The sequence below is a fragment of the Drepanopeziza brunnea genome, assembly GCF_022702325.1.
Source record: "Drepanopeziza brunnea f. sp. 'multigermtubi' strain 214-2 chromosome Unknown ctg11, whole genome shotgun sequence".
Classification (NCBI taxonomy): Eukaryota; Fungi; Ascomycota; class Leotiomycetes; order Helotiales; family Drepanopezizaceae; genus Drepanopeziza; species Drepanopeziza brunnea.
Window position 1 is genome coordinate 1526216 of NW_027094074.1, and position 18151 is coordinate 1544366.

The 18151-nt window shown below is 51.6% G+C and overlaps 7 protein-coding genes across 7 annotated transcripts; 4 read left to right on the plus strand and 3 right to left on the minus strand.

Annotated features, from left to right (window-relative positions):
• Positions 1 to 309: 309 nt before the first annotated feature.
• Positions 310 to 1335, plus strand: L3040_006553 (uncharacterized protein; the record flags this gene model as incomplete). The annotated part of the gene is made up of 2 exons (XM_007290128.2): positions 310 to 539; positions 612 to 1335. The coding sequence occupies 2 exons, from the start codon at positions 310 to 312 to the stop codon at positions 1333 to 1335; spliced, it is 954 nt and encodes a 317-aa protein (XP_007290190.2).
• An 833-nt stretch (positions 1336 to 2168) lies between these two features.
• On the minus strand, positions 2169 to 3095 carry L3040_006554 (uncharacterized protein; the record flags this gene model as incomplete). The annotated part of the gene is made up of 1 exon (XM_007290129.2): positions 2169 to 3095. The coding sequence occupies one exon, from the start codon at positions 3093 to 3095 to the stop codon at positions 2169 to 2171; it is 927 nt and encodes a 308-aa protein (XP_007290191.2).
• Positions 3096 to 4544: 1449 nt separating this feature from the next.
• L3040_006555 (uncharacterized protein) lies at positions 4545 to 6223 on the plus strand (the record flags this gene model as incomplete). The annotated part of the gene is made up of 5 exons (XM_007290130.1): positions 4545 to 4770; positions 4821 to 5056; positions 5108 to 5387; positions 5447 to 5540; positions 5623 to 6223. The coding sequence occupies 5 exons, from the start codon at positions 4545 to 4547 to the stop codon at positions 6221 to 6223; spliced, it is 1437 nt and encodes a 478-aa protein (XP_007290192.1).
• A 994-nt stretch (positions 6224 to 7217) lies between these two features.
• L3040_006556 (uncharacterized protein) lies at positions 7218 to 8468 on the minus strand (the record flags this gene model as incomplete). Its single annotated transcript, XM_007290131.1, has 2 exons — positions 7218 to 8344; positions 8411 to 8468. 2 exons carry the CDS (start codon positions 8466 to 8468, stop codon positions 7218 to 7220), a joined length of 1185 nt encoding a protein of 394 aa, XP_007290193.1.
• A 563-nt stretch (positions 8469 to 9031) lies between these two features.
• On the plus strand, positions 9032 to 10187 carry L3040_006557 (uncharacterized protein; the record flags this gene model as incomplete). The annotated part of the gene is made up of 2 exons (XM_066154157.1): positions 9032 to 9286; positions 9480 to 10187. The coding sequence occupies 2 exons, from the start codon at positions 9032 to 9034 to the stop codon at positions 10185 to 10187; spliced, it is 963 nt and encodes a 320-aa protein (XP_066011139.1).
• Positions 10188 to 10838: 651 nt separating this feature from the next.
• On the minus strand, positions 10839 to 12284 carry L3040_006558 (uncharacterized protein; the record flags this gene model as incomplete). The annotated part of the gene is made up of 5 exons (XM_066154158.1): positions 10839 to 10894; positions 10946 to 11438; positions 11509 to 11921; positions 11981 to 12114; positions 12172 to 12284. The coding sequence occupies 5 exons, from the start codon at positions 12282 to 12284 to the stop codon at positions 10839 to 10841; spliced, it is 1209 nt and encodes a 402-aa protein (XP_066011140.1).
• A 2248-nt stretch (positions 12285 to 14532) lies between these two features.
• On the plus strand, positions 14533 to 16668 carry L3040_006559 (uncharacterized protein; the record flags this gene model as incomplete). Its single annotated transcript, XM_007290134.2, has 2 exons — positions 14533 to 14707; positions 14759 to 16668. The coding sequence occupies 2 exons, from the start codon at positions 14533 to 14535 to the stop codon at positions 16666 to 16668; spliced, it is 2085 nt and encodes a 694-aa protein (XP_007290196.2).
• Positions 16669 to 18151: the final 1483 nt, after the last annotated feature.

The following is an 18151-nucleotide window of genomic DNA, read 5'->3' on the forward strand; positions in this document are numbered from 1 at the left end:
TTACAACAAAAATCAGATAGAAAATCCCGACGAACTTTTTCCCCCCATTCCTTTTCCCCCCAAGCACTTCTTGCATGTAAAATCGTCCAGCCAAACGGCACTCGGTCACTCAACACCGTCACCGTGGATATCTCCCTCCTCCTCAAGGCTCCGGATTCCAATGAGTCTCCGTCATCCTCGTCGTCGACGCAGAGACACCATACGCGATCGACATCCGTACCGTCGAGCCGTGGACAGCCGGAGCCGAATTCATCATCCTATGCCCTCGCTAACACGTCCGCCGCCGCGGGCGCTGGGGGGAAGCGTAGCATGCCTCCCCACCCAGCAGAGTCCCCGGCCAAGAAGCAGAGTAAATGGTCGCCCGAGGAGGATGCTCTGATCATTGACCTGAGAGGGGGAGGCATGAAATGGGAGGACATCTCCAAGAGACTGCCGGGACGAAGTGCCATCAGCTGCCGCCTCCACTACCAGAACTACCTGGAGCGGAGAAGCGAGTGGGACGAAGAGCGCAAGAACAAGCTCGCGAGACTCTACGAGAGGTAGTTATCCCCCCATCTGATCATTGAATATATCACGATCACCACAGATCTCTCTAACACATACCTCGCTAGATTCAAGCCAGAGATGTGGTCCAAGGTAGCCGAGGAGATGGCTGTCCCGTGGCGCGCAGCGGAAGCGATGCACTGGCAACTCGGAGAAGCAGATATGGCACGGCGCGCCGGCGTGATCCCGTTCTCGCTGTCGAGCGTCTCGACAGACGTACCACCAGCACCAGCACCGTCACTGGGACACCGCTCTTCGCCTTCGCGAGGCCACCGGTACGGCCAGTCCCAGTCGAACATCATCATGGGCAGCGGGCCTGGGCCAGTGCTGCAGCAAGGACCGCCACTGCCACCATCAGGCCGCTACAGCCGGCATGCACACTCCCACAGCACGTCCAGCTCGAAAGGGCACGGAGGCGGATCGGCGCGGACCATCGCGGCGCGGAGAGAGAGCACGCCGCGGTCCGTCCCGCCCGCGAGTCCGAGCGATGGGTTGGCGTTGGCGGCCATCGGAGGTGGAGGCATAGGGGGAGGGGGCATGGGCAGCAGAGGCGGTCTGATGCTCCCGAGTGTAGCGGAGATGACGACGGGCATGAGTCCGTACAGCACGCCGGCGTACGCCATGTCGATGTCGATGCCGATCCCTGCGATGGCGGGCGGCGGCTATCCCAGTCCGGGACCGGGACCGATGCTGCCCTCCATAGGCATGATGGGTGGGAATCTGCCGGACGGGAAGAGGAGAGCCAGCCCTGACAATATGGGACCGCGGGAGACGAGTCGGCGGAGGCAGTGAAGTCGGTGGAGGCAGCGAAGTGAATCTGATGCTTTTTCCTTGTTGTTGTTGGAGACTTGAGGGACGGACAGGCTTGGGAGCTGGATCGGATACCGGATCGGATCGCATTGCATTGCATTGTATGGCATTGATACGGAGGCGTTGCGAGGAGTGCTTGCTTGAACGACGATATGACCTGACGGCTTGGGATAGAAGGAGGATTGCGAGATCAGATCAGATCAGATCAGATCAGAGGCGGGCCAAAAAATCCGAAAGCATAGCGTGGCACAACGTACGGCATGATGAAAAATCTCTTATCTTAATGACCTGCATCTCACTGCTTTTGGGTTTGTTCTTCTTGTTCCGCTTTTTTTCTTCTTCTTGGGGGGTTTTTTTTTTGCTTCTTTCCTCTTTCTTTTTTCTTTTCTTTTTTTGAGCGGGTTCTTCAAACAACTGATGTCTGGCGTCACGGTGTCTTCCTCCCTTCTTCTAGACCAATCATGTATTAGCGTGTTGTTGTTACGGAGTATTGTGCTGTGTGTTGTTGTACGTAACTGTAAAATCCAAACAACAAAAAGCAATCTTTATTTTGCTAGCTGGCCTCCCACCTCTCGAGCCGGGGAGAGCAGCTCACGCTTCCCTTTCCTCCCTTCGTTACTGTCTGTCTACTTCGTCTGTAGGTCGTCGATCCGCTCAAGACCCATAAGCAAGGAGAGAAACCCAGCTAAGCCATGGCCGTATTCCACCGCAACCAGGCTTTGCTTTTTGTCCGAAGAGAGGGCGGCAGCACCAGCGTCAACAGCTCATTGATCATGTGCAATCCACACACCCTCCTCCAACGGTTTCTTCACTCCCTAAACGCCCTTCTGACAGATAGCCCACCAGTTATCCTTCTCATACCCAGCTTCCAACACCTCTCCCCCCACACTCGCAATATCGTCCTCCAGCTCCCCCTTCCGGTACAGATGGTAGTACCGCTGAAACGTCTGCTCGGGCTCAGCCCCCTCGGCCTTCTTTTTCCCACTCTTCAACACCCACGGAACCATGACATCCTGCTCATGTCCCACATCCCACCCCCGCCGACTACCCCCCTGCTCCAGCGCCCAGACGTACACCAACGCCTTACCGCCCTCCTTCAGGGTATCCAGGATACACTTCACGGCTTCTCTCCGCCTCTCGGGCGTGGACAGGTGATGCACGACTGCTATACAGATTGCGAAATCGAATCTGGCATTTTGATGCGGTAAGAACAGCGAGTCTGCGACGACGACCGAGTGAGGTTCGTGCTGCGTAGCGATCTTGACCAGGTTTGAAGAGCGGTCCGAGCCGATGATAAAGATGTCTTTGTTGACGGCCAGGTACTTGCCGTTGCCGCAGCCGATATCGAGGCCGATGGAGCCGGGCAGGAGAGACTGGAGGAATGATTCGACGATGGGCCAGGGCTTGTAGCGTGTAGAGGAGAAGTGCGAGGCGATCTGTTCGTATACCTGGTGGACGTGCTGTTCTTCGTATGATTCTGGGACGATGGCGATAGTCTCGCTGGGGGGACACGAGTTTGCTGCACTGCCTGTTTCCGTCGGTATGGAGCCCGATTTGTTTGTTCCCCGACCAGGTTTGACGATGTCTTCACTCAGGGGCTCGCTTATATTTGTGAGTGGTTGTTCTGGTCGTGTGACTTGGATAGCTTGGCTGCCAGCAATCTCAATAGCTCGCTGTTGCCCATTGGCTATAAACGTATGTGACTGCTCGTTCACTCCATCTTCGGCCGCCATGTCAATCATCGTTACAACTCCTTTCTCCTATCTTTCTGCCCGGGTTAAGGATTGAGATGTCGTCTCCGGACCAGACCTCTGATGCTTTGACAGCTTCACGCTCCACTGGGTGTTGCTGATGGAGAGCTTGGTGGTTATTCCTTTCTCAAACCTTTCTCCGAGGTGTGTGTATCTTGATGAGCGTGAATCTGTTCGTTCCTTGCCCACCACCCTTCCCTATTCGCTTATTCCTCCCGGAACCTTCCAGGCTGGGTACTTGAGGACTTCTCCGGATGAGAAAGGCCCAAAGTCTACAGAGACGGTACCAACAACAGCGTACGGAGACGGACGTGTATGCCTGCTCAATAGCTTGCCTGCCCTACCCGCTCTTCCGGCTATGGGTTTGGTATATCTATGAATCGTCGCTCGTGCAAGCTGTTTTCCACCCTGCGGGATTCTGGATTGCACAGCACAGGGCAACGGGCACACAGCAGCTCGGATCAGTCACGCTGTGAGAGATGTCGTCAAAATAAGCTCTTGTTGTTGTGCAGAGAGACATGCAGTGCTTCCCGAGACAGTGTCGGTGTCTACCTATACTCTGTAACGAGAAAACATTGAAATGCGAAAATAAACGAACGTGCCAAGGTTTGGCACCTACGCTCACTCCCAGCCACAGTCATAGCCACAGCCATACTCCGGAGGTAATAAAGTTAAAGCTAAAGCTAAAAGCTAACACTAACACTAACACTAACACTAATACTAACACTAAAGCCACACCCGCTATCGCCACAGCTTAAGCGAGACCAGCCGATAAAATTAGGACGTCGAGAACCTCACACTGCATGCAAATTTGTTATCCCGATCATGACCGCTCATCCACCACTCTGACGGAGCACTCCAAATCATATTACTGATCAATCGTAACTCTTGAATTCTCTCAAAGACGACAACGCTGGAGAGGGTCCCATTGCCCGTGGTATCACACCGCCCAAAAAATTGAAATTCGAGATCTACAGAAAATTAAACGGTTCGGCTGGACTTCGCTCAGATGCATATGCTATATAAACTGCCAAACGGAGAAATCTTATTGCGTGTGCTTCAAAGGGGGTACTCGCTCATTCTGATATATATACCGTGGTGTGCTCCAATATCTGTTGCGGGTCAAAGTCTAGGATCGGATACGGCTGCAGCTGGTCACCCGTTTCCTGTTCCCGTTTGGAAAAAATCGAGGTGAATACATACACAGCTAGCCGAGCAGTGCCATCCATTGCCTCATCGGGGCTATTGTTCTCGGCGTAAGTACCTCAAGCATCGACAATGCTAACACGCCCCGTCGTCGCCGACGCGTAGATCCACAACGCGCCTCACAATCCTCCAGAAACCTATTGTCCTCGCCGGCGCTAGAGCACCGCGAAGGTATTGTCAACCGCGGACAATCATTACAGTACATTGCTATTGTCGCTTAGCGCCCTCGCCATCATGGCTCGCGAATACTTAAACCCTCGATTCCCCCAAAGCTTCAAGAAACTTTCTCTCTCAGCATCACCAAGCAAGAAGCAGCACCCTATTCGCAGCAACTTCTTCGACCACAAAACATCTTCTTCACTTTCAACACCCTTTAGTAACAAGCTTCCACTAAGATCTCGTCCAATAATGTCGTCCTCTGCCGGCTCGAGACGCCAGCAGCGCGATCCCGCTGTAGCAGGTATGGCAACTGTTTGTCTGGCTATTTTCTATATACTGACACTGCACCAGCCCCTCCTCCACCCCCCGCGGCTCCCGTCCAGGTCCTCACGGGCCTTGAAGAGTGTGGAATCCTTGACAGCATGTCAAAGAAGCGTACTCGGTCCCAGAGTACCCCGAGTGACGAGGCGCGATACGCGAAGCGTGTCAAGATAACCACCATCTCAGCAAACGATGACATGGTTACTAATAACCGTGTCATCACGCGGTACTTTGGCCACGGCCTGATCAGGAAGCAGAAGAGAGCTGTAAGCTACATGTTCTTACTAGCATTTGGAACCTTCAACTGACCTTGGTAGCTGGCGAGAATGAGACGTGACTCGGCGCGTATGCCAGCTTCCTCCCAGAGAGGCATGGCCAACCCTGGTGTTCTCTGCTACCGCTTGAGTCTACTCCAGTCCCTGCTACACCTCCCAGGTTTCGTCAACTGGGTCATGGACTTCTTGGGTCCCGAGCAGTGCGTCTCCAACCACTGCTCGGACTGTGTGTCGTGTTCGCTGCACCAGCTGTGTGTTGCTTACTGGTCGGGGGCCTCGCTCGCCATCCCTCTCAAGCACTTTGACAACACGCTGAAGAGCAGTAAGTCATTCACATTAGACCCAACCCAGCTGAGTACATTGGGACTGACCAACTGTTAGGCGGATGGTCCACCGACACAGAGATCGGCCACGGCGACCCGGATGAGCAAATGGTCAAGCTCTGCGACTACCTGCGGGGAGAGCTTCCCACCAAGTAAGTAGCTTTCTGGGTCTCCGATCTATTCAACTGCGACCCAACGGGTCATGGGGATATTCAAATGCTGACTTCTGCCCAGGTACTTCTCTCTGTTGGACCACACCATATCCATGCGGTTCAACCAGGTGATCGGATGCCCATGTGGCAACAAGTCCGTCACCCCAAACCGGACCACCTCCAACCTGGCACTGTCGATGCAGCCCAAGTCTGCCGCCGGTCTTACCGGATACGTGCGCAATCTTATGCAAGACCCGAGCCCCATCGACGACTACCAGTGCCGAAAGTGCGGGAAGAAGGTCACAGCCCGGATGTACTCGGAGGTCACCCACTTCCCCAAGATCCTGTCCATCCAGCTCAAGCGGATCGACTTCAGCGGTCGGAAGGACAACTCCGCAGTCAAAATCCCTGCGACCCTCGACCTCAGCCAGTACGCCGTAGACCCGCGATACAGCAAGGGCTTGTATGAGCTCGTCGCCGTCATCAAGCACCAGGGCACCGCCCAGTACGGCCATTACATCTGCGCGGCTAGAGGCCCGGATGGGCTGTGGATGAGCTACGATGACCTGAAGATGAGCAAGACTACCTTGGAGGCCGCGACCAAGAACTGCCGGGGGATGACACCCTACATGATGTACTACGAGAAGAAGCGGGCTCCATTGGCCGGGGAGGTGCAAGCTTGATCTTTCTGTGGCGGAAGGGGGTGGGGGGGGAGAAGGGGGTGGGTAATGGGTGGTAGCTGGTTTCCGAGTTCCTCGGTGTGCAAAAACCGGGTACATCCATAGTACATAGCGTGTTGCTGCTTTTCTAGACTAGACATGGGGAGACGGGCGGGATGGGTTCCTTCGATCCGGCGTTACTAGAGATACCAGTTGTGTTGTCGGCTGCAAAACCCGACTTTTTGGCGCTGGCTTGGCTTGTCTTGTCTTTTTGCGAAAAAAAAGAAAAAAAAAAATCTTTTTTTAAAATGTTTCTGAACGAACGAATGTAATTGTGTTGTTGGTTTGTTTACTCTCTCTCTTTTCTCTTTCCTCTTTCCTCTTTCCTCTTTCCTCTTTCCTCTTTCCTCTTTCCTCTTTCCTCTTTCCTCTTTCCTCTTTCCTCTTTCCTCTTTCCTCTTTCCTCTTTCCTCTTTCCTCTTTCCTCTTTCCTCTTTCCTCTTTCCTCTTTCCTCTTTCCTCTTTCCTCTTTCCTCTTTCCTCCTTTTCCTTCTCCTTCTATATGCTGCATGCATGCAGCTTGCCACACTCTACCTCTCTCATGCCTCTTCTCCCCTCTGATCAAGAATCAGGATCGAATCCTGTCGTCCCCGGAAATAGGAGTACGTACATAATCACTCAGTAACCATAGGTAATGAATTGCAAGCGCTGAGCCGTCTGTCTTCTCTGTCTTCTCTTCTCTCTCTTATTTCTCGTCAGTTCAAGTGTTTTCAACGGCAGCCGGGCAAGGTTGTCACCGGTTGAAAAGTGAGAGCTGTTAGATCACGACGCGGATCGATTGTCAGGCAGGCACCAGGCTGGGAGCAGGCCAAAGGTGAGGCTGGGAACTTCAAAGATAATTTAATCTCAGAGCCTGTTTAATCTGCATTTCGGCAATTGCACCGGTTTGGAGCATCCCGTGTACAGGTTTGGAAAAAAAAAATCTTTCCCAGACTTTCATGGGTCCTTCCCTCCCTCCTCACTTTCCTGTGTTCAGTGAGCTCTTCTCATCATACACGCTGCTCTCAATCAACTCAGGATAGACAAGGCCTCCTTGCTTCCTGACCTCGTCCATCGTCTCCATGATCACCAGACTCTCCTCCCATCCGATGCCATCACTCTCCAGCTTTCCATCCCTCAAGCATCTACCAGCCTCGTCCGCCTCCCAGAACATCCCGTGTCCAAAGTCCTTTTGCTTATCGAACGGAATCGCACACTGCACATCGTTAACAGCGCCCTTCTCACCTCCCTGCATAATGACTCTGTAGTGAGTCGGTCTGTAGAGTGGTCCCATGATCTGGATCTCGCCCTTGGACCCCTGAATTCTCGCTGCCGGGCCAGCAGCCGGGCTTCCCTCGCCATCAGGCGTAGTAGCAACTCGCAGGCTCGTCGTAGCGATTCCCACGCTCTTCGCCTTTGGGAATGAGAGGATCATGGACGTGGTCTCATCCGCACCAGTCTTGTCATACTTCTGAATATCCGCCAAAACCTTCGGCTTCTCCCTCTGCCCAACTGGCTGGCAATGATACAGAATCTGGAAGACCCAGGTCAAGGAGTAGATTCCCAGATCCAGGAGCGCACCACCCGCCAAATCGACGTTTACCATGCGGTGCTCGTCAGCGAACGTCAAGCTCCCATCATCCTTGGCACTGCCGAACGAGAGATCAGCTGAGACGCGATGCACCTTTCCGATGGCTCCCGACGTCACCAGTTCTCGGACTTGGATGCTGAGCGGGAAGTATCTAGTCCACACTGCCTCCATGAAGAAGAGCTTCTTCTCCTTGGCCGTCGCGATCAATTTCTTGGCCTGGGCGGCGTTAACAGTGAGTGCTTTCTCGCACAGCACATGCTTGCCCGCTTGCAGCGCCAGCATGGAATTCTGAAAATGGTGAGAATGCGGAGTTGCGACGTAGATTATATCCACGTTGGGATCTGCGACGAGCTCCGCGTACGAGCCATAAGCTTTTGCAGAAGGGGGAGCCCCGACATCTTTGAGAAAGGTGGAGGCGCGGGATGCAGAAGAAGAGGATGCGGCGGCTGCAATGGTATGCTTGATGTCGGACATCTCACGGAGAGAAGGGTTGGTGAGAAGGTCTTTGGCGAAGGCTGGAGATCATTTGTCAGACAGAGGTATGTAGCTTATTCCATCGTGAGGAAAGAGTTTGGACGGACTTGTTGCAATGCCCCCCGTGGCCAGGATCCCCCACTTCACTTCGAAAGGAGAAGACATGGTGGTAATGTGGTGTTGGTAGGGTTAGTTATGATGGGTGTCACCACGGGATGGAAAGAGAAGTTGAAGAGGTTGATGAGGTTGAAGAAGATCAAGATGAATAAGAAGATGAAGAAGATGAAGAAGATGAAGAGAAGATGAAAAAGTTGTAGAACTTGAAGAAGTTGACGAAGTTGACGAAGTGGACGAAGTGGAAGAAGTCGGACTTGAAAGTGGGAGAAGGACTGCCCACCCCACCAAGCGCCAAGAGGCTGACTGATGTTGAGATTCAGAAAAGAGAAGCACCTGCAGACTGCAGACTGCAGAATGCAAAATGCAGTTCGTGAGCAGCCCGAGTCGTCTTGACAACATCCCGGCCCTTTCAACTTTCAATGCCGAGTCAAAACCCATAAGGCTTGCAATTGACTGAGTAAGGTAAGTAGCCGAGGGCTCTCAGTCTACGAGGAGTGGCCCGATTCCGCCTTACCCAGGCAAAGCTCCACAACACCACCACCACCAACACCAACACCATATCCACATCCACTTCTACTTTCGCACTCTCGTATCCAGGGCTACAGAAGTCAATGGCCATGTCTTCAAAGTCGGCATTAAGCGTGGTGCTGTCTCCCCGAGCCAGTCCTGATATCAAAGTGCCCAAGTTCATCTATGGTACGGCTTGGAAGAAAGAGAGGACGGCCGAGCTGGTGTATCAAGCCATCAAGGCCGGCTTCAGAGCTATCGACACCGCGGCTCAGCCAAAACATTACAACGAGAAAGGCGTGGGAGACGGGATCAGGAGGGCTATCGAAGAAGGAGTGGTGCGAAGGGAGGATCTGTTTGTAAGTCCGCTATTTAATCTCCACTTTTCTCCAACGATCACGAGATCCGAGCTTGATTCAAAGTCAACAGATCGAGTACCTTGAAGTATCGAGATCCTCGACATCCCCTGCTGCTGCCGCTGCTGCTGCTGCTGCTGCTGCTGCTGCTGCTGCTGGCTCTCCGGCTGTTTAGATTCAATGCTAAGACCATCAGATCCAAACCAAGTACACCCCCCCCTCCGGGCAGGACCCTAAAAACATGCCCTACGACGCCACCTCCCCCGTGGAGGAGCAGATCATCAACACCCTCTCATCCTCGCTCACAAACCTCACGTTTCCTCTCACAGTCCAAGAGCCCTACATCGACTCTGTAGTCTTGCACTCCCCGCTCCCCACCCCAGAGCTCACCCTGCAAGCCTGGCGCACCCTCTCCTCCTACGTGCCCACCAAGATCCGCTCCCTGGGCATCTCAAACACCACCCTACCAATCCTGAAATCACTTGCCTCATCCATGACGTCGAACCCCGGTCTCCCATCCCCGGCGTTCGTGCAGAATCGCTTTTACGGGGACACGTCCTACGAAGTGCCGCTGAGGAAGTTCTGCAGGGAGAACGGGATCGTGTTTCAGAGCTTCTGGACACTGACTGGTAACCCGGTGTTGCTGAGGAGTCATGTGGTGCAGGAGGTTGCGAGCGCGTTGGAAGGGAAGGTGGAGAGCGGTGAGGAGAAGGCTGTTGCGCTCTATGGGCTGGTCTCTGGACTCGGAGGCGTGGCTGTGTTGAACGGGACGACGAACCTAGCGAGGATGAGTGGGGACCTGCAAGGTTTGGAGGTATTGAAAGAGCTGGTGGAGGGTGAATGGGCGGAGAAGTGGGAGGCTTGGATGAAGGGGTTCAAGGGGGTCATTGGAGAGCAAGACTAAGCACCTTTGTGTGGCCGAACCTTGTACGGGTGTGGCGTCTACTAAGATTCTTGTAGCTGGTCCCAAAAGAATTGACTTCTTATCCAGCGTAGTGTTCATTTATCGTTCAGCTCACCCGCAAGAATGTGGTAAAGTGATTTCTTCTCCAAGCTGGTTGATTTGATGTTCTCGACGGTACTAAAGAGGGAGCTGGCGGCCTGAAGAGGTAGAAATGAGAGTAACATTGAGATTTTGCGAATTATGACGGAGGGCGTGGCGGATTTTGCTTGAGCTAAGACGGAGGGGAATTTGTTCAGGCCGTTGTCGAGGATTTTTGGCGAAGGCAGCATTAGCGAGGGTGGGATGAAGCGATGATTTTCCGGCGGCGTACTTGCCGGATGCTGTATTGTGAGCTTTGACAGAAGTGGTGCCTAGAGGGATTTTAGCTGGTTGTGAAGACGAGTCAGATGGAGACGAGGCATTGGAGGACGTATCGGAAAGAGATAAAGAAGAATAATTAAAGAGGGCGGGTCCCGTGACACATGAGAGCCTTGAAATCGGGCAGGCAATGGAGCATTTACGCTACCAGATTGAAGATTGATGCAGATAGCAATGAACAAAGCAAGCCATCATGGACGATTGCATGACAGATTGACAATTTGTGTTATGGCTCTACGCCTTGCCGAGAACCTGATCAAGCACACCGATTACCTGCTTAACCTCATCCACTACGCCACAGTTAGAATGTGCAGATCCCGGATTGAAGGCAACCAACTCACCGGTATTGTAGTGCACCATTGACACTCTCACGACCCCATCATCCTGCGGCAGCCCCAGGATCTCATCCGCCAATCTCACACTGTAGAAAGTACCCCATCTTATCCCCACTTCTCCATTTGTCAGGGCATCGACAGCTTCGACAACATCCCTACTCTTCTTCCCCGTGACGACGAAAGAAATCGTGCTGACCCGCTTCTTGGTATCCTTGTCTTTCTCTCCCATGACCGTCACGTCTGACCGCGAGTTCAAGTATTCCAGTAGCGTACCCTGCAGCAGCTCTTCATGCTTCTCGATCTTTGCCCACGACTCTGCAGGCTCAGGTCCAAAGTACTCCAAAACCGCCGGGACAGAGGCCGTGAGTTCGTAGCAAGAGCCCGCAAGAGCGAGCTTTTCTTGGAGGGTGCTGGATGGGTTGAAGTGATGACCGAGGGACTTGACAGCTTTCAACCCAGCCTCGGATGCGTAGAGCATGGAGATGTGAGGCCCGTACACCTAATTTTCGCTCATCAGCAAAAATTTCCAGGATTAGGGAGGCTTCAGACAGAGAAAGCAAAAGATGTACCTTGTACCAACTGAAGCAGTAAAAGTCCACCCCCAGAGCCTGGACATCGATCTGCCTGTGAGGAGCATAGGCGACCGCGTCAACGCACAGCAAAGCCCCCGGGATGGCGTGTACTGCCGCGGCAATGGCGGCGATGTCGTGGATCGTTCCCAGAATGTTGGAGGCGTGTGTACACGTGACCATCACGGTCTTTTCCGAGAGCAGGTCCTTGAGGTCAGAGGCCTCCAGCTTGGGATTCGTGGTGGTCTTTGGGATCCACCATTTCACGGTGAGGTTTTGCCGAGCGGCTATGTCCACCCAGGAGGCGATGTTCGCTTCGTGGTCGACCTTGGAGATGATGATCTCGGAGCCGGCGGGGAAGTTGAGGGAGAAGGAGAGGGTGCGGAAGAGTGATGTCGTAGAAGCTCCGAGGACTTTTTTTTTTTTTTGATCATTAGCAGGCTTTGGGAATGTCGTGGATATATGTACTTGCCAATGTTGTCGGCGGACGCATTGATATACTTTGCTGCTGCGACATATCCATCTCTATAAAGGGCGTTGGATTTCTTGCCAACGGCGTAGGACGCTCCCAGTTGGACATTGGTCTTTGAGAGGTAGTTGCAAATGCTTCAAGAAAATGTCAGACTCGGATTTGAGTATCGCTGTCCTGAAGAGGGTAATTACGCGTCTATGACCGTCCCAAGGGTCTGACTTCCTCCAGCATTGTCCAAAAAGACCTGCTTCTGTTGTAAGGCCGGGAACTTGTCCCTAGCTGTAGCAACATCGAAGGAGCCCATGGCGTATATAATTGATAGAATATAGGAGATAGATTCCGCGATGGAGAGAAGAGTTCACAGAGTGATGTTCTTTATACCCCATTCTTCATTCTCCGGAACTAGGTAGAGCATCCAGCCAGCCAAATGCCATGGATTTTCCTTGGACTTCCAGTCAATTAACCAATAGCCGCTATCTCCAAAGGAAATCCATAACCCAATTATGTAAGATACGGATTTCAGAGCCGAGTTATCTCAACCTGCGTGATCACTGGATTAATTCTACAATGAGTTAAATAAGTTAACTTTTCTAGCCGGATCCCGGAAACACAGTTCAAATATTGTATGATCGTAATCTTATTCGGTACAGAATGTCTTTGACTTGCGCTTGGGGAAAGAGAGGGGGAATCTTGCGAGCATGCAAAGTACGGATACAGCGCCGACGACAACAATAATTATCACATGATAAACGGAATACAGCACTGGAACGAAAGCGGTCGATAGCTATAATCGATAGTGGTTAAGCTTTACGTACGAGCATATGAAAACACGATCACAAAGGTGCAAGATACGATACTGTATGACTTTAGCTATATCTACCAAAAATATTTGCCAAATCGATCTCTCATATACCACCTGCGCCAGAACACCAAGAAAAAAACCCGACTGCTAACTCCGATTCCTAGGTAATCTAACCTTTTTCCTAGCCCGTCCCTTATCTTGACTCGGCTCGCTACGTATGCTCGCCTTAACTTTTGTAACCCTAAATCCTTCTTTCTTCACTCACGGTACAACTCTGGGTGTATTTCTTCAAAGCCAAGACCTAAACCCGCTGCGCGTCGAAGCTGCCAGACTGGGTTGACAGGCATGGTGGATCTGGAAATTGTGTATGGTACCGGTACCGGTAGATGTACTACGTACAACTAAAGCCGATACTACCCTTCCGAAAGTGTAATTCTGTAAAGGATCTTCTCAGCTGGGCTTTAATGCCCCATCACCCTACGTATAGATAGATGCACATTCCGCTTGGAAAAGTTCATTTAGAGCCGGTACTCATGTACAAGCCGCTTGTACTGTTCTATGCTTACCCCCCCCCTTAGTCGAAGACGCCCGCGCGAATCAATCACTTCCACCACAAGACCACGATCGAACATTTGAGGTCCTTTGCGTGCATCTAGGAAAAGCTGTCGGGGGGCTGGTAGGCTTGGCATCCAATAGTGCCAGGGCCTTCCTTCTCCGCGAGCAGCGCGATCACGGCATGTAAAGTCGAAAGAATCGACGGAATTGGAATCCCTGAGAGCGCACTTAAGAACGATAGGAATTAGTCTATATATCATGCGGGACGATTATGTCGTCAGAGTCGTCGAGGTCGAACCGTCTGCGAATATAGGCAAGTGGAGGTCCATATATCGAGGTTGAAATGGCCGTCCAGCAATGATCCTTTGAGCGTGTAAAGAGAGGTTTTTGAAATGGTCGCCAATAGCTCGAATTACACGGCGCCGCCGGTGGTGAATGTAATATAATAGTAGCAGTACAGCACCGGATTGAAGGCGATTGATGGCCATATTCAGCGACCTGATGAAGTTTTCAAGCCAATGCCGTATACATAAAAACACACTGTCACTAAAGCACGATCTGGGACCCAGTTTAGCTCCATAAAGCATAGAACGATGGTTTCTGAATTGCTCAAAGCCGCATCAACTTTACTGCACAGACGAATTACTTGCTTAAAGATGCTGTTCAAGGCTGAATCCTTATAGTTTTATTAGTTCAAGCCCTGGTAACAGCCCTTGCAATATTATTCTTTCGATAAACATTTTGGGGGGAATACATGTCAATTGGTCCAATGACTAGGTATTTCTTTTGAAGGGGGGTTAGAAGACCGTTGAAATGCCCCCCCCCCCCAGCTGTCTGCCTTCAAGGACGACTTCAAACCTCGTTTCATAGTAACTCTAGCATCGTTGGCCTTATTGCCTGTTATTTCGACTTCTGATCTTGCTACCCAGGTTCTCATGCAGCGTGTCCTTGGTGGACTGGAGACGCCGGCCTCGGCAGTCGAACGCAGTCCTAGAGCCAATTTCTGAGATTGGTTTGCATGAAGCCGAAAAGAAATATTCGGCATCCATAGAAAATAGTCAGGTTTGCAGCATCAAGCGCTTATGCGCACATTAAAGCCTCGTTATTCAATGAGCAGCGTTGAAGATACATGCACCTTTCCCAGCTGAGCCGACGAGGTCCCATACACGGCCCCGCTAAAAACAGGTCGGTCAAAATGGGCAGATTTCCAGCTCGACAAAAACTTTTGTTGGAGGAGACTGATATCTCGACTGCATCAATTGCCCTTCCACAACATACAAATTATCGCAGGAGCACCATGAAGCGCAAGGCAGACACCCAACCGGGCAGCCAGGACGGCAAAGGTATCCTAAAAAAGCGAGCGAAGATTGGTAAGGCTTCTCTAGATACCTGACACCGCATAGCCTGACCCGAGTCAACAGTCTTGTCCAGCGAAGATGTCAAGAAGAGCTTCCGCAAAGGCCTTTTCGCCAAAGACGTTCTCAGGAAGTACGGAGAGGATTACGCAAAGTCCGAACCGTATAAACATGGCGTCATCACCTCCCTCATCGATGATGACCTCCTCCGCTCGGTTCGCGACGAAATTCGCGAGAATGTCCAGTTCACCCCAAAGGAAACGGATATTTACAAGATCCACCAATCTGGAGACTTGGCAAACCTCGACGGGTTAGAAGATAGTGCTTTGGAGAAGCTGCCATCGGTACTGAGGCTGAGAGATGCAATGTACTCTTCCCAGTTCCGGAAATATGTTTCCAAGATTACAGGCTCGGGAGAGCTGAGCGGACGGAAGACGGACATGGCGATCAACGTGTATACACCTGGATGCTATCTACTGTGTCACGATGACGTGATTGGAAGCCGAAGAATCAGCTATATCCTGTACTTGACAGATCCGGATATACCCTGGGAAGAGAAATGGGGTGGTGCGTTGAGATTATTCCCTACGACTACCCATGAGGATGATGGGGTTACGACTATTACGCCAGATCCTGATACTAGCAAGATTATCCCTCCTGCTTGGAATCAATTGAGCTTCTTCGCAGTACAGCCCGGTCTTAGCTTCCATGATGTTGAAGAGGTTTATCATGCGAAGAACGAGAAACAGTTGGCGAAGGATGGTAACAGAATTAGGATGGCTATTAGTGGATGGTTCCATATTCCTCAGATTGGAGAGGAGGGATATGTGGAGGGCGAAGAGGAGAAATGGGGAAAGAACAGCAGCTTGAAGCAGTTGCAAGGTAACCCGGATCGATACGATATGCCCAAACCACAACCGATTACAGTTGACCTTCCGACCGAATCGAATGTAGAGGGATTCGATGAGGCGGATCTCGATTTCTTGTTGAAGTATATGGCTCCTACCTACCTGACTCCGGATACATTGGAGGCTATTGCAGAGCAATTCGCGGAGGAGTCTACAGTTACCCTCGATGGTCTTCTCTCCAAAAAGTTCTCAAGTAGAGTACGGGAGTACGTTGAAGCTCAAGAAGCATCTCCACTCCCTTCCAGCAGTACCGAGATTGACAAAGGTCCCTGGAAAGTCGCTAGGCCGCCACATAAGCATCGTTACTTGTATCTTCAACCGTTCAGTAGCTCGACTGTCGACAAGGCTTCCCTGGAAGACCCGATCAAGGAGTTGACTGAAGTCTTTCTGTCGAGTCGACAATTTAGGCAATGGTTGAAGCTGGCTACGAAGGGCGAGATTGAGAATTATGATATCCTGGCTCGAAGATTCCGGAGAGGCCTCGATTATGCTCTCGCTACTAGCCATGAAGGGGAGCCGCGATTAGAGCTTAGTCTTGGCCTAACCCCGACGCCTGGCTGGGGTGCTGAGGAGGATGAGGGAGAGGGGGCCGATGAGCATGAGGAAAAGGACCCTGCGCCTAAGAAGAAAAGCAAGTCCAAGAAGAACGGGGACTCGCAAACGAATGGCAAGGACAAGAAGAAGGAGCCTGAGCCTGAACCTGAACCTGAGGAACCCAAAGAAGAAGATGATGTCGGAGGCTACGAGACCTACATGGCTGGCGACGAAGATGACGCAGCAGATGCGGCCGTGTACAAAGCTGCTACGGGCGAAGAAGACGATAACGTTCTCTTCACAATGCCAGCTACGTGGAACAAGATGAGTATCGTTCTGCGGGATAGTGGGGTATTGAAGTTCGTCAAATATGTCAGTAAGAACGCTAAGGGTGATCGGTGGGACATCAGTGGTTCCTTTGGGGTGAAATTCTCGGACGAGGAGGGTGAGGAGGAGATGGTCCCTCTGCCGGAGAGCGACGAGGAAGAGGTTTTTAATGGGTTCCCGGATTCAGATGATAGTGACTCTGATTGAGAGTTGGATACGGACGTGGCCACCGTGTGTTTGTATGTTGGGCTTTGAGGGGAAGATTGCCTGATCCAATCGACAGGACTGCAGTTGATAATCTAGATATAGAATACAACAATCCTCGCAAACAAAAGCAAAACCAGACTCCGCCGTAAAGTACATATCAAGATCCCCTTTCTCTTTACAACAATTACGATATACATAGCAAACCCCCCTTCGTACTCTACTCGCGCGCTCTCCCCATATTGCGATCCGCCAAGCCAGCGTGACCTTTCAGAGTGGAACTTCCATCTCACGCGTCCCCAATATTTTTGGTACACGTCTACGTAGATCTACTTACCTGTCAAGGTGCTGCTGGGGATGATTTGTAGAGCTGACAAAAAAAAGAGAGGAAAAGGGAAGAGAAGAAGCTGCACTACAAGATCTAAAGCTGATGCGGTGGTGTACTTAACCAAGTTCCTCGCCACATGGATCTCGTTTGCGTTTGCTACGGACAGTAGCATCAGTCGACGATACGATGCTGTACAGTATCAATCTGCATAAAAGGCTGTTGATGGAAAGTGGTGGTCGCTTGCTTGCTTGCTGCTTAGCCAGCTGTCTGCCTCTTCTGGAGATACCGGCGTCGCTTACTCCCAAGGTAGGTAAGTAGGTCGGTACTGACCGTATCAAGCCGATTGGAACAATTAAGGACGGAGCTGTGGATATTTTTTGCCATGGGTCAAGAAGAGAGAGATTGAGAAGGCGACGACCACGACGATATGTATGCGAAGAGAGCTAGCAGGCCGGCTAGCATGGCTAGCAAAGCCAAGGTTGTCTGGGTTTATGATGCTCCCTTATCAAAACATGTAATAAGTCTCTGGATCGCATTAAGTTGAAAAAGGACCAAGTGCTGATGGATTTATCTGTAGATGGGTTTTACTTAGGCAAAGGCCGATGGCGATGGTGAAGACGACACCTAGTATTATGCGAGTTGTCGTGGACTCGTTTTTTTTTTTGTCATCTCTCAACGGGCGGTAAACCAAACGATGGGATTGCTCCTCTGACTTTGAGCGTGTCGGATTCGTGAGTCGGTAATCAAAATCTCAGATGAGCTCGAGCCGAGTCGGGGTTTGGTGTCTGGGACCTGAAGCAGCCCTCTGAATGTCCCGGCATTTCTGGGACATTGAAGCGGCCGTCATGCACCAGAAACTTCGGCCCTTTCCTGAATACGCAAATCATTATTCGAGGGTGCTCCATGTCCCATTCGATTTGGAATGTCCCGCGGGATGTCAAAGAGCCAGAAACGTGGGACAAAAGGTGCGACTTGCAACAAAACTCTCTCAGCAAGCAGCACGCTTTTGCCACGTGATCAAGATGGGCCTGTTAGTAAGCTCTTTCCACGGTCTCGGGTGGCAGAATCCCAAACAGTGATGATCAGGATCAGGTAGGTGGAAGAACTACAACTACCTTTATTCATTGTTGAATAGTGAAGGTCAGAAGATATCCAAGT